The sequence below is a fragment of the Diadema antillarum genome, unplaced genomic scaffold, assembly GCF_040938485.1.
Source record: "Diadema antillarum isolate AM-2024a unplaced genomic scaffold, OU_Dant_1.0 scf00000123, whole genome shotgun sequence".
Lineage (NCBI taxonomy): Eukaryota > Metazoa > Echinodermata > Echinoidea > Diadematoida > Diadematidae > Diadema > Diadema antillarum.
This window is the reverse complement of record NW_027271012.1, coordinates 442,791-458,288: the sequence shown is the minus strand read 5'-3', so window position 1 is coordinate 458,288 and position 15,498 is coordinate 442,791. Positions and strand designations below refer to the sequence as shown.

The 15,498-nt window shown below is 39.0% G+C and overlaps 1 protein-coding gene across 1 annotated transcript in view; it reads left to right on the top strand.

The window, feature by feature from the left end:
* The window catches only part of LOC139720191 (STE20/SPS1-related proline-alanine-rich protein kinase-like), a 32,073-nt gene extending 17,030 nt beyond the window's left edge, over positions 1-15,043 (top strand). Inside the window, exons 4-13 of the mRNA XM_071631556.1 lie at positions 1,197-1,338; positions 3,096-3,261; positions 3,661-3,762; positions 5,931-6,064; positions 8,647-8,764; positions 9,508-9,699; positions 11,128-11,231; positions 11,747-11,868; positions 12,495-12,556; positions 14,176-15,043. Coding sequence (XP_071487657.1) covers positions 1,197-1,338; positions 3,096-3,261; positions 3,661-3,762; positions 5,931-6,064; positions 8,647-8,764; positions 9,508-9,699; positions 11,128-11,231; positions 11,747-11,868; positions 12,495-12,556; positions 14,176-14,250 — 1,217 coding nt within the window. The 3' untranslated portion in view covers positions 14,251-15,043. The remainder of the gene's footprint in view (positions 1-1,196; positions 1,339-3,095; positions 3,262-3,660; positions 3,763-5,930; positions 6,065-8,646; positions 8,765-9,507; positions 9,700-11,127; positions 11,232-11,746; positions 11,869-12,494; positions 12,557-14,175) is intronic.
* The last annotated feature ends 455 nt before the right edge of the window (positions 15,044-15,498 follow it).

Genomic DNA, 15,498 nt, shown 5'->3' with positions numbered 1-15,498 from the left:
GTATAAATCACTAAATCAAGCTCAAAATGGACACATTTTTTGTGTAAATATTCTTTTTAGTGTCCTGAGCAAATATAAGAGAAAGAAATTGTGCCGTCAGAAAAAATTTCTTAAGTATTTTAATGTTTTTTGAATTATGTATTTCTTTGTTTTTTCGACTTTATGTTTTTCATTGTTTTTTCAATGAAACTTGTCCGTGACATTGTTCCGAACGAGAAAATATGTTATTAATTAATTTTAATCAATAGAACCCCAAAATAATCATGCTTTTCTGAAATTTGCCTGTAAACACAGTTTGCATTGAAATTGTACACGAATTCACGTTTTTTAACAATTTTTGGTCTGACATGCACGTACATATTTATGTGCAACTTCAGAACCGGGCGCCCGGACATCGCAAATTTGGTGTCAAAAGATGCGTGAGACTTGAAAGAAAAAAGTCATGAAACATCACGGCGATAGCTTTTCGCGTTAGTGTCCTGAGCAGGCCTAGTTAGGGTTAAGTAATTTAATGTCATAGTGAGAACGAAGAAGATGTGCCCACTGTACTGAGTAGGTAGAATTTACCTAACATCCTTCTGCCTCTCAAGGGACAATGATATAAAAGTGATTACCAACAGGATGGGCACAATGTGTTGACTATACAAAATTAAGGTCCTTTTGCTTGTGAAGTTTTGATGCATGTTGTACTTTTTTGTGAGATAATTTGCCATCCTTATCTTCAACACTGTACCATGGAGGAAGAGATATATATAGTGTTGGAATTTGAAGGGATCAGGTTAGTGCTACTGCTGAAGTTGGCTATTTAGATTAAAAGAAAAAAATATAATTTTGAAAGAGAAATGGACAGAATTCTTTAGTCAACATGTCCAATGTGCCATATATCCAGTATTGTTTTACTGTGGAATATATAAGTGGAAATTTTCATGGCGTTGAAATTTTCATGCAGAAATAAGCATGAAAATAAAAGCACGCAAATATTCTTGCTTGCCTGAAAACAGAGTGTTTCACCAAACCTCATGCATTATGATCTCAGAATGATGTGGCACAAGGGGGGGGGGGGGGAGGGAGGGGGAAGGGAGGGGTTACAGTGTGGCACACAAAGAGTTAATTTGTTGTTTAAAGATTAAAAGATATTAAATATGAAGAGGTTGTGATTTTTTCTTGTGATTTTTTTCCCTTGCATCTCTTCCCAGGGTCCTGCCTTGATCTGATCAAGCACATGCTGAAGAGAGGGAAGGGCAAAGGTGGTCTGTTTGAGGAGGCAATCATAGCAACCATTCTGAAGGAGACACTGCAGGGGCTGGAGTATCTCCACGGACACGGCCAGATCCACAGGTCAGTTAAAGGACAAGTCCACCTTCGTATGTACATGTGGATTGAGTGAATGCAGCAATATTAGTAGATCACATGAGTGAAAGTGTGGGGAAAATCAGACAATCCATTTAAAAGTTATGAATTTTTGAAGTTACTCCAAAGTCACCGCTGGATGAGAAGACTACTACAATGTGTGATGTCACATGTGTGGAACGATATAAGGAAAATATGGAGATAATTTCACAAAATTGTGTCTTTTGAAAAAAGTGCACATTTCATTTCCTTGCCTTGTCACTGACGTATGTTACGGGTAATATTATTCTTCCCCTGCCTTCTGAAAAAGGCAAGTCAAGCATTCTTTTATTATGCTAAAAGACGTAAAAATATGTTGAATTTTCTTTATATTTTCTTATATCATTCTACAAATGTGACATCACAGTCTATGACGGTGAACTTGTCCTTTAAGCAGATGTCTATGAGCAAAGTTTATGCCTGGTCGGACTTACGAAGTAGTAGAGCATCCCTGTCAGCAAAACTCCTCTTTTTTTTTATCACAGTATATAACTGATTTAAAGCAGGAATTGACACTGTATATGCTCTGCCATGCCATGATACATCAAAAGCACAACAAAGAATTAAGAAAAGAATGGATACTAGTATTTTTTTTCCACTTACTTTCCCCACAGACTGTAATGCAAGATATTGAAGCGGCATGAAATTTTGCATGAATTGGAGCTGTCAGCCTTTTTTTTTTTTGTGGCATGAAATTTTCTCATAAACAATATAGCCATCCATCCAAATGAAACTTAGTTCAAGGAAAGTAAACACTCAGCACATTTCTGACAAACATGTCATTTAGATTTTTGCCACTTATGTGAAACTGTCGTCCCACATTATCAAAACATACTGTAAACCTATTTTGAGAATTATGCATTATGGCAGAGGCATACCAGTTGCCATGACAACATTGGTAGTTTTGTTTTTTTTTTAAACAAACTGTACACAATTTGTCATGAAGAGAGAAATGTACACCCATGTATATTGACACCCTGAATGAGATATACACCAAGTCATTGTAATGGTGACATATGAAGCCCATTCATTGTAATAATGACTTTGTCAAACCCTTTGGCCTGAATTCATGAAGGTGGTACAAATAAAACCATGGTTTAAACCATGGACAAAAACCATGGAGCGCCAAGTGTCCCATGGAATATTTTGTAACGAAATCAGTCATTTCGTCGAAGAAATGATTACTTTGTAACGAAATGACAACATTTTGTAACTAAATGAACATTTCGTCCAGGAAATGATAATTTCGTTAACGAAACGGACATCTTGTCGACGAAATGACCAATTTCGTAACGAAATATTCTGTGCGACACTTGGCGCTCCATGGTTTTTGTCCATGGTTTAAACCATGGTTTCATTTGTACCACCTTCGTGAATTCAGGTCAATAGTGTAATGACTTTATCAAATCCATTCAATGTAATGACTTTATCAAACCCATTCAATGTAATGACTTTATCAAACCTATTCAATGTAATGACTTTATCAAACACATTCAACGTAATGACTTTATCAAATCCTTTCAGTGTAGTGCATTCTTTTGAAACCCATCCAGTGTGATGATGATGTAATAAACATTGTAGTAATGACTCATTAGACCTATTCAGTGTTTAGATAATGTATGACACCCATTCAATGTAATGATGACCTGTCACACCCATTCAATGTAATGATGACCTGTCACACCCATTCTATGTATGCCATGCAGGGATGTCAAGGCAGGTAACATTCTCCTTGGCTCTGACGGAACGGTCCAGTTGGCTGACTTTGGGGTAAGCTCGTGGATTGCCACAGGTGGCGACCTCTCGCGAGACAAGGTCAGGACGACATTTGTCGGAACCCCATGCTGGATGGCGCCGGAAGTTATGGAACAGGTGACAGAGCCGAAGGGTTAAAGTTGGTTGAATTTTGATGTGACCTCTTATGGCCTTAAGGTCCTTCATTTCCTGTAAAAGTGTCGATGATTTGATTTTGAATGACAATCATAAGTGGGAAATTTAAATGCATCATTGAAGCCTTGAAAGCGCTGAAAGGTGTGGAGATGTTAGTGCGTAAGTTTTTGCCTGGGGAATTTGATATTTTCTGTCGTAGTTTTTGTTCCTTTGAGAATTACTTCATTGCTCAGGTGTGTGAGGAGCTCTGAATGATGAGAAAAGTCATTATTTTTCTGTTGAGTCTTCTCTTAATTCCAATCAGGCCAGGCTTCTGCCCTGGCCTTATTTAAGGTTAGAGAAAAGTTTTGGTTTATTTTTTTTTTTTATTACTCTTAACAGGTTGCTGGGTATAATGCCAAGGCAGACATCTGGAGCTTTGGGATCCTGGCCATTGAGCTGGCCACAGGTGCAGCACCCTACGCCAAGTTTCCTGCAATGAAGGTTCGTTGCAAGCAAACCTGCAGATTCAGAGAGAATCATGGTCATTTGTTTGTGATGTTGATCCAGGCGGCAGTGCCAAAATTTAATCAGCTTTGTTGCTGTGTCAAACATTAGCAATGCTGTTAAGACTCTCAATTTTGTTGTTTTTGAAAAAAAAGTGTCTTGTCCAACTTGGCTACGACCCATACTTTGAAGTCCTGCCTTACAGTTGTTTTAATGTGAGAATGCAAATAAAAGTGCAACTTTAACAGTACAGATCAGTTGATGTACAGCTCTTTATCCCATAGATTACTCAGATGTAATGTTGTTCAAACAAACTGCTCATTTTTTTTTCTTCTTCAGGGAATATTTCTAGACTCTGGGTAATAGAATAATTATGATTATCATGAAGGTAAAGTGTATCCAAGAGCTATTTAATAACTTGGATAGTAAGGAGTTTTTATGTTTAATGAGTAGCTGAAGATTATAACACATAAAATACTCATTAATTTGTTCACCCTCAGGCCATGATTATGTCATTAACCCGTTGAGGATGAGTCCCAAGTATACTTGGGCAAGCGTCTATGGGAAATGCGTGTTATAGCAAAATCAAATGTCAGGGAATAATTTTCCTGGTAGCGCATCACAATTTGCTATGCATTTTTACACCACTGCTACACAAACTATCTTTTGTGTAGCAGTTTTTTTCCATAGAAGTGTACAGGATATCATTTGAAATATTGTTCATCCGCTGAAATTGCTAATCAAATTTGAGTTGGAAAATTATTCCCTGAACGTCCTTAATGGGTTAAGCGTAAAAAGATGTGCACGCATATACTGTATACGCCATATATTTCACGAGTCTGAATTTTCGCGAATAGGGAATTCCTGACGATTTCGCAAGTGGTTAAATTCGTGATCGTGGAGTCCTGTAGGCACCTACTGAATGGAGAAATGTACCATACGTCACATCCACATCGCGGTCAGAGTCAATATTTTTGCGTGTCTTTAGTTTTGCGAAAAGCACCTGACTCGCGAAAAAATTAAAACCACGTGAAATATTCGGCGTATACAGTAAACTACCTTGATTACTTTATTCCTTTGCCTCTCATGCACAAAGACGTTAGGAAAGCGTTAGTCCATGTATCACAAACTTGCTGCATTTGTGAACCGTGGGCAGGACACCCTTGAAATTTATGATGGTTAAATCCTTGTGTTTCATCAAAGTTTAAACTTCTGCTATCATTTTTTTTTTTGTTAGCATCTCTTCATGTATATGACATTTTCAAACTATTGAATGATTCTTATGTTGTGGCAATGTCACTTCATTGGTCAGCTGTCATTTTTGTTGCAGAAAATTTGATAAGAAAAACCGGCTGTCCCAAACTTTTACACATGATGGTTTAATCACAAAACCCATCTGTAGACATGTGAGCTTGGAGGACTCCCATAGAGCATGAGGGCTTCTACCTTCTGCCAAAATTAATTAACTTGAAGTTTCCAGCCAGTTCATCATTAGGGGCCATGGTATTGAGATGATTTTATCAAGAGATGCCATCAAACCTCTCTCCGAGAATGTAGAGACCCTCCGTGACGGCTGAAATGCCAGCAGCCCTGCTGTGCCGTCGTGCTCGGTGGTGCCTGTCACAGCAGTAATTAGAAACTGTGACCTTCCCCCTGCCAAAGCACGGCAGGCCCATAGTGTGTGGCCGTCTGCCATAATAGCACGCATCATAGCGTTTTGTTTTCGGGTCCTTTGCTACCTTGATGTAAGACGGAACATTCAGTGACTTTTCCCAGATATGCTGCATAAGATATGGTGTAGATGGGCTGACTAGGTATTGGGAAAAATCCCAGAAGGTCAAAGGTCACTTTTCTTTTGCTAAATATCTGTTTGTTTGTTTTTTATATAGCTGTAACTTTTTCTAGAGTTTCACGAAATGAATAAAATCTGGTCAGAAGACTGGATGTAAATGAACAATGTATGAAATGATATTGGTGAGAAATCGTAAAGTTCACATCTGGATATACCATTTTCTGAGAAAAAAAAAACCTTGCCACAAGCATATATGTCTAAATTCCATCATGCCCCTATTTTTCCAATGTGAACGGGTTCAGTGCTGAGAATCAATGGAATTATGCCTTCTCACGTTGCACTTATTGCTTTACCCCACCCCTTTTTCTACCAGGTTCTGATGCTGACGCTGCAGAACGAGCCGCCAAACCTGGATTCCTGTTCAGAGAACAAGGACGAGTACAAGAAGTACAGCAAGGAATTCCGCAAGATGATCTCCAAGTGTCTGCAGAAGGACCCCACCAAAAGGTGGGTTGCCAGGAAAATGCTGCCCCTTGTGGGCGGACTTGAGATGGCAAAACAACGTATGTCGAAAATTCATGAAAAGTGACTTAGTCACATATTTCAGTTTGTTTCAGTGTAATCTACAACAGTGTAACTCTGAAACAAATCTCGAAATCAGAGTGAATCCGTTACTGAGATATGACACCCCCTCCCAGTAGAATTTTTTATAATTTTGTTGGCAAAATGACTTAAACGGCGATACGCTTGCCCCTTCTCAACAGGCGTTGTACATGAGTTTGGCAAAACAGTGTATCTACAGGTGATCTACATGTTTTTCCATACGTGTTGACACAGTAATAGCCTGCGCACAGCGCATGGACTACAGAAACACGCACAGAATGGCATTGTGTTACATGTACGCATGGCACGCACAAGACCTACATTGTTTTACTGTAGCAATAGCTTGGTTAGGTTGATGCATTAAAACAATGTATGTTTTGATTTATGCAAATTATCCTTGAAAGTAAGGGGTCTAGTGAAATCAATTTGCATGCAATGTATTGTTGATACTTTTGTTCCCTTTAGGGTAAGATGTGAAGTATTAAACAAAAACAGAAATAGTTGTACTTTTGAAGAACTGTAAATTTGATTGACTGGAATAGAGGTTGCATGTAGATACATTATTTTTGCCATCTCACGACTATGGGTTTGTTGCCCTCTGTCTCAGCAGTAATGTTGTCTTGGCAGGCCTGTCCAGACATACATGAGGAGGGGGGCACATTAACCTTTGACCCAACTTACTACAAGAACCCACCTCACCCAACACTTCTAAAAGTTTGTAGTCCTTGGAAATAATGTTCATGGAGTCAATGTATATGAAGTATGAGAGAATGCTGACTGGAAGCTAGTGCTACTTCAGTCATGAGAGCTGACTCGACCAACCACCAGAAGTCACTCCACCCTACTCTATTTAAATGGTTAGCCTCTGTAAATGTATTAATCATGTCAATGTATTCAAGTATGGGAGAGTGCTGACTAGAATCCATTGATAGTAACTAGTTCAGTAAAGGGAGCTGAATGGTGCTTCCTCATGTGTTGCTGCCCTGTATTGCTTTCTTGGGGGGAAAAATACACACACAAAAAAACAACAACGACTTGTGATGAATAACACACAAAGTTGACACACTGTGAGTCATTGTGACATCATCGCCACAGTCATGTCACCCTTCATTAGTAGGATGTGTGTTGTATGGGCTGCAACAGAAATGGTCACGCTCATAGTAGTCTATGAAACTAGACCCTCCTCAGATAGTGGGGCAGCAGTGTTTATTGAGGAGTACGGATTGCTGACATCAGACATAATTTGTTTATATTACTGGTGTGGACCCTGTAGCAGAATAAAAATTTCTATGAATGATCTGATAATGGTGAACATGCTGTGGTGAACATAGAACTTGCCTTCTGTAGCCTTTCTTCCTAACCATTTACCTAAGGGGGGTTGAGACTCAATTATGAGACTAGCAGCAGGCTAGGAAGGAAATGAGAAAAGGACCTATGCTTCCTTCCAGGCTGGGACAGAATCCTGGCAAAGTGGTCTGAGGAGCCATGATTAATGCTTTTAATGTCCGCGTTGAATGACAGGTGATAGAAAAGACAGCTCCATATCCTGCCAATCTCTTCAAACCTAGTGAATGAAAGAAACGGTTGCAGGAGTGTAGGTCATTTGTGAAGACTTTTTTTTTACAGCAAAAGACCAGGAATCATCACGTAGAGTAAACTTACTAATGTGTCTACAGTGCAGTCACTTTGTGATAGCAGCACTTGTAGACTTTTATCAAATTCTGTGTGACATTAGCGTGGTATGGTTCGTGGGTTCGAGCCCACGCCAAGCCCAACACGTTTGCCCTTCAGCAAGGCACTTTATCCGCATTGCTGCTCTCCAGCCAGGAGTATAAATGGGTATTTGGTAGGATGAGAAAGTTTATGTTGGTTGATAAGCGTGTGCGCGCCTTTAAAATGGCTGTGACTGGCTGGAATGCTCCCCAGGGAGTGGAGAGTGAGCACTGTCAATGCTGGTTGGAAATAATGTATCCAGTGACTGGGGTAATAATGGTATGTGAAGCGCATTGGGACACTTAAGAAGTATTAAATGCACTGTATAAAAACCAGCTGTTGTTATTATTATTATCATTTTTTTTTTAAGTGCAAGAAAACAATCTCTATGTTCTCTTTTCATCATCAAGGCAAGAGATGACCCAGTCATGAAGTTTTGTTGTAATGCCTTTCTGATGCCAACCACCCTCTACAGATAGAGACGTGTTAAATTGCATACTGTAAAACCAGAAATGTCTGCATACATTTTAATTTTGCGAATTTCACAAGAGTCAAGATTCGCAAAATTAAAATGCAAGTGAAAGTTCTATGCGCGTTGAATGCCAGTGGCAATTTGCATAAATTTCATGCCACGACAAAGGCTGTCGGCTCCAATTCGCAAAAAATTTAATGCCGCCAAAATATCTTGCTTTACAGTAATTTTCAAACAAAGACACTTTACAATTGTGAACTTGTTTCGTTTGATTTTCCTCTACCCCTGACTTCCTCTGCAGGCCAACTGCCGCTGATCTTCTGAAAAGCCCGTTCTTTAAGAAGGCCAAGGACAAGAAGTACCTTGTTGAAGGTCTCATCGAGGAAGGTCTCAAGATCAGGAGTGCCTCACAGCAGACGGTAAACTCTCTTTGTTGTTGGTCAGAACTCACCCAAGAATGTACACCGATATTCCTTTTTTTTAAGGACTTTTACTTGTCATCAAGACAAAACATCTATTAATCCTTCTGCCCACCAAAGTAATCAACCTTGAAACAACACATTTTGCAAGATAGTCATTAAAAAAATAAAATAAATCTGCCAAAAGCTCCTCTTGTTAGACAGATTATGTGCCAGATTCTATCATTCTGTGCAGGGTATGCATTAACACTCCAGGGCCCCGTTGCTAGAAACTTTGCGTTTAAACGCAACTTGCAACTGATTGTCACTGGCCAATCAAAATCATTGTTGCATGCATGTCTTCTTAATAGGGCAGACCCTGAGCCAATCAGAATGGTTGTTTCAAAATTAGCAATTATTTGCAATTGATTGCAACTTTCTTGCAACGGGGCCCAGATCCGCAAAACAGCTTTCAACATATGCAATCCAGCATTACAGGCTGTCGTGACATTCCAGGATTCTGGATTGATACTCCTGTCACAGGAAAACCTTGTTCTAAAGAGATTGCCAACTTAAATTTGAACAGAGTTGACAAAATTTAACTTCGTTATTACTGGTATCAAGTCGTAAACATACTGTAAAAATGGACCAGCTAAATACAGTAATGAAAAATCAGGACGACTGCATTCACCTCATTCAAAGTGGGGTCTCGTTGTAAGCCAGCTCGTTATGAAGAGGTAGGCCTGTACTGTCCCTTTGTACAGGTGAAGCGGGTACCCGGGTCCAGCGGGCGTCTCCACCGCACGGTGGACGGGGGCTGGGAGTGGTCCGACGAGGAGCTGGATGAGAACAGTGAGGAGGGTAAGGCGGCCAGCATCGGCCGCTCCCCCAGGGTTGGGGCCAACTACAAGGAGGCCCTGGATCAGGAGATGGGAAAGAAGAAAGAAGAATCAGAGGTGAGAATTAATCTCCCTGTCTTCAGTCTCCATGCTGCGGGAGTTTGTTTAAAGGGATAATTTACCATTTGCAGATGAAACAAAAACTCAGCATTAGTGCTTCAAAATGGTTCTAAGATGTGAGTTAGGGTCAGAAACAACCAGTGTGAAAATTTGAACCAGTATAATCGATATTAAGTATTGTTAAATATAGACAAATGTGAACAGTAGTTATGATAAAAATGTTTCCAGCCTAAACCATCTACAGTTATAGCTAAATGAGAAAAATAGTGATATCTCCTTTTATTTTAGGCTTTATTGCAAAAATTTTATATGGTAGGATGTTTTGTGATACAACTGACCTACACATATGCATCAAAAGTGATATCTTGAACATTTTTAAATCACTGCTCCCAAAGGTAAACAGGACCTCTAATTGTAACAGAAGGTGTTATCTCCTGTTGAGGATTTGAATTGAAATGCAAGGTGTAGAATTTCAAGTGTGTTCATATTTATGACTACTGAGCTCAAAACCCACATAAAGTGGGCCAAAATGAATGTCAACTTTTCTATATAGTTTAGAAGAGTAGGTCCAAAGCTTTATAATGATATATAACTTGTTGAAATTGGATCATCCTAATGCATTAGAAAAATGATTGAAATAAGAGAGAGTTAGGAGATATGCAGTTTCATAGAAAAGGGAGAAAAGAGGAATAAAAGATGAGGGTCCCTCAGGCGTGTTGTGCAGAAGTATCAATTTCCCATTGAAAGCAGCACCTATCGAAAAAAAAAAAAAAAAATGTGTTGCAGATAAACTACTGATATCTCATTTTCGGTTTTGTTTTTTCACCCTCAAATTTTGACAGAAGGTAGAGAAAAGATTACTCTCCCAGTTAAGAAAAACTTAAAAATGTTGAGTTGGTCAACACAAATGACATACTTTTTGGTCCATTTACAGAATATAAACGGAAGATAAACTGCTGAAAGGTATAGAAGCATACTTCAAGGCTTGATGTTAACATTTTCTCCGATGGCCTGTTCTTGCCACTAAAGTTTTTACATTTGAAATTTTGGTGGCCCAAAAAAAGAATGTAGTGGGCCAAAATAAAAGGAGACATAGAATTTCATTTTGAATTTTAGCTGCCCGATCGACCCACCAAAAGATAACCTTTTTGGAAATTTGGTGGTTCGACATCAATTTTTAGTGGCCCCAAGCCACTGGGCATGCAGGCACCATCACCCTAGCCTTTTGTTTTATTGTCTGTCTTCAGTGTTTTGTCCTTCTTGGGTTTAATTTTATACGACATAGCTGTGCCGGCAGCTTCATGCACCAGCAGTTAGATAGTCACTGCATATTTGTGATGAATGCATTCCAAGTAAATCTCTATATTTGTATATAATGGATGGATCGTGTTGACATAAACTTGTTCCTCTGTCAATCCGGAGCAGAAAATTGAAGAAGCAGCTGTGAAATCTATCGATGCGACCAGCCCAGAGCCAAACAGCAGTGGCGATGGGACTGAGGTCCCGCTTCACCTTGTTCTACGTCTGAGGTGAGATCAGGTTGTTGTAATGATTTTAATTGAAAGCTGCCCTGACCTCTATGGGGTAAAATCTGTAAATCTTAGATTGTATTGTTTTATTTATTTTTTTAGTGATTTTCTTATTTGAATGCTTGTCTGTGACTGTGTTTGCAATGAATGTAACATGTGTTGCAACCTTGAATTCCTTAAATGTGATTACCAATATGAGTTGGAGGTTGTTCTTTTCAGATCTATTTATCATGCCGTGCTATAATTGCATGTACACTACAGTTGAAACTCATTTTAGCAACATTGGGTGTAGCAGGATACCTGATATAATGCAGCATTGTCGCAGATCCCATTCCTTTCACATTCTTTTGTTTTATCCCTGGTGTAATGAGGTACCTGACATAGCGAGGAAATTTGAGTGGTCCCAAGCAGTTCGTTATAAAGAGGTTCCCTTGTAGTGCTCAGCAGTGCATGTGCCTATCCATGTAACTCCAGGAGTAAGTAGGTATTTTGTCTATTTGTCTGTCAAATGACAGGAATGCCACCAAGGAGCTGCACGACATCAGGTTCGACTTCCGCATTGACCAGGACACGCCCAACGGTCTCTCCCAAGAACTGGTCAAGGAGGGGCTGGTGGATGGCAGGGACGTCATCGTAGGTCAGTCTCAAGTCTGTCATGCCTCAGTGAAGACTAGAGCTGCAATCAACCCTGCAATTAAATCTGATTGTAGCCTTTGGTCAAGACTGGTCTCCGTATATTTTCTGTACTTTGCTTCCCCCTTCCTATTTCAAAATGTGTTGACTCATTGATTGTTGTTGTTGAGGTTTTTTTGTAAATTTTGTAAGTATGTATCAAGTAAGTAATGGCGAATATCATTTTTACAGGTAAGTCTTTTGCTTGTTTATTGAAGAGCGTTTAAACTTCAGGCTAGTCTGTGACATCCTGTCCATGAATGGATTTGTTTTTGAGACTTTTTTTTTTTGCAATTATTCACTCTTAATAGATTTGAGAAGATGTCTACATTTTGTCACTGGAATGCTTAGCATGTAACTGTGTTCAGTTATCAGCATTGTCTCCAGGGTTTATTTCATATTTGATTTACCTCATGTTTAAACAATATGTTTGTTGAAACTTGACATTTGCATAAGTTTTTTCTGAAGATAATCACCAATTGAAACTGCAAAACATCTTCCAGCAAACTGTGAATGAATTCAGAAATATTTGGCAGATTTGCCACTTCTTTGAAGTCTTATTCTGTCTTCATATTTCCTTCTTCCATCCAGTGGCAGCAAACTTGGAGAAGGTGATTCAGAACAGGGAATGCAAGTCTCTGACTTTTAGACTGGTGAGTATTCAGCTCTATGGAGGAGTTGGCTTATACAACCCTACTCCCCTCCTTCCCCGCCCCACCCCACAACAAAACAACATGACTTAACAAAAACAAAACAAAGCAAAACACTCATAACACCATACTCAAAATGATGAATGAATGAATGAATGAATGAATGAATGAATGAATGAATGAATGAGTGAGTGAGTGAGAGTGAATGAATGAATGAATGAATGAATGAACAAATGGATGGATTGATAAGTATATAGATAGATAGATACATAAATGAATAAATAAATTCATATATACATACATACATATGCACAGACATACATACGGACATACATACATACATACGTACATACATACATCCATACATACATACATTAATGCCACATTTACCTTAGTGGTTAAACCAACAGATCACTCCTTGTAACTTGTGAAATGGGGACTGAGTCCTTCTGTGGTTACTTGCTTGCAAGCACTCATTACTCCCTTTGGAACCAGGTTGAACAAATCAATTCCATCCAAGACCAGACATTCCAACTGTGAGTGAATATGCAATCTGATGGAAAAGCTCAAAGCATGTCAAGGTCACATGATTTTGATGTCACTTTATACACTTCTCTTCGTGTCCTTTGTGCCCAGACAGAGCAAAGACCCAAAGTCCCAAAGTCCCGAATTCACGAAGGTGGTACAAATGAAACCATGGTTTAAACCATGGACAAACACCGTGGAGCGCCAAGTGTCGCACGGAATATTTCATTACAAAATTGGTCATTTCGTGTACAAAATGACCATTTCGTTATCATTTCATGGACAAAATGTTCATTTTGTTACAAAATATTGTCATTTAGTTACAAAATAATCATTTTATCGACGAAATGACTGATTTCGTAACGAAATATTCCATGCGACACTTGGCGCTCCATGGTTTTTGTCCATGGTTTAAACCATGGTTTCATTTGTACCACCTTCGTGAATTCAGGCCATAATGTTACATATTCTTGAACCATGTTTGGATGGATATATACAAATTCTTTCTTGCTTACAGAATGTAAAAGACGATATATCCCTGATATATTTCCATAAAAGGTATCTCTCATAATTACAATTACCTTCCCTCCATACATCCATTGCACCATTATACACCTTATACCACTTTCTTCTGGATAGATATGATTACCATTTGAGCAAATCATATGTGGTTTGTTTGTTTGTTTGTTAGTTAGTTAGTTTGTTTGTTTGATTGTTTTGTTTGTTTGTTTGTTTGTTTGTTTGTTTGTTTGTCAAGTGAGCCAGAGATATTGTTCATTAGTCAGTTTGTTTGTTAGCTGGTCAATCATTTGGTGTTTTTGTTTGTTTCTTTGCTGTGCCAAAAGTCTTGAAGACATTGGCATCCCAGGCAAACAGTAGAGAACTTGGCTATCACCCCTCCTCTCCTAGATTATCTCTTGTCTCACTTTCTAAAGCAAAGGGGTTTGAAAATACAAGATAATTTCCTTTTTCTTTTAATGTCATTTTTCAAACATTTTTCCCCTCTCTGTCGCACATTTTTGACAGCAGCAACCAAGTTCCCACATACTCTTTATCACTGTGTGCTCTTCACCATTTCTCTGGCTGTCTTCCCCCAGAACTCTGGCTGTGGAGTGAACGAAGTGCCAGACGACAAGGCCCTCATAGGCTTCGCCAACCTTTCTGTCAGCTAGTCTCCCTTCAAGTCACTCCCAAACACCGGCCACCTGAATGTGTTGATGTACAGAGAGCTCTATAGAATCAGGAGGAGGCAGTGTGTAGCTAGTGGTGAGATATTCCTCATCTGCACTGTACCTTCAAGGACTAAAATGGTAATGGAAAGTGAAAAATAAAAAGCATTTAGGATGAAAATTACTCTTCAAAAGATAGGTATGTGTAGAAAGAGAGGATTCATACTGCATCTTTACATGCGAGAGAAGAGCACGACTTTTGACCTGTAATATAGTGGTTTGTTGTTTCTTCTTTTTTCAATACATTGATCATGAATCCGTGAAACCTGTGTGGATTATTTGCTATCCATGCACCATACTATTGTGAAAGTGCCACTATCTTATCATTTGATACCAAAAATGTTGCAGTTTGTTTAGAGGATTTCTCACATAGCTAGTGCCTAGTATTGTGGAAATTAAATGGGAGTGAAAGTCGAGTTTGCATGGCCAAGGACCGAAGCAAGTGAGGTTTATGTCCGTAAATCTAATGTCCAGTAGTATTTTGTCCCCGAGTGTGATGTCTCATACAGTCAGTGGGTGTGCTCATTTGAAACCAAACCCTACCTCACGTCAGATTCAAATCGGCACCGTTATCGAAGGAATTTTGTCACTGCAACTCATGAGGTCCTCTGTGAGGTAGAATATGTTATTACTTTGAGTTTACACACTTGTAGTCACTCTACCAAATGCAGCGAAAATTGACTGTTTGTCATCCAACTGCAGTTTCTGCTGGTTGCATCTGTCATCACTTGGCCATATTTTATCCACGTTACATGGTGATCGTCAAAGTAGATACGCTCTCGTGTAATAAGAAAGACCTGCTTTATGTTTCATACAGGGGGTTTAGGCAAGCTCATTCCCCATAGTACTTACATCAGTTACATGCATGTGTATGACTTCTACTCGATGCTAGCAATTTCAATTTCCTTTGTCATAATCAGTGAAAGAGACTAAACTCAAACGTAGACTGAGCACTTTAGCAATCACCCCAAGCACTCTTCAAATGAAGCTACTACAGCAGCTAAATTCAATATTTTGTCACTATATTATGAAAGGACATTCTGACGTTGTCCTGCAGCATTTTTCCTTACAGCCTTCTTGTAATATCATCCCATGAAGGTTAAGAAAACACAAAAACGAAAAAAAAAAAAAAATAGCCTCTGTTTGATATGATAATCCCACATCGAGCAAGGACTCTCTCGTACTCTCCCG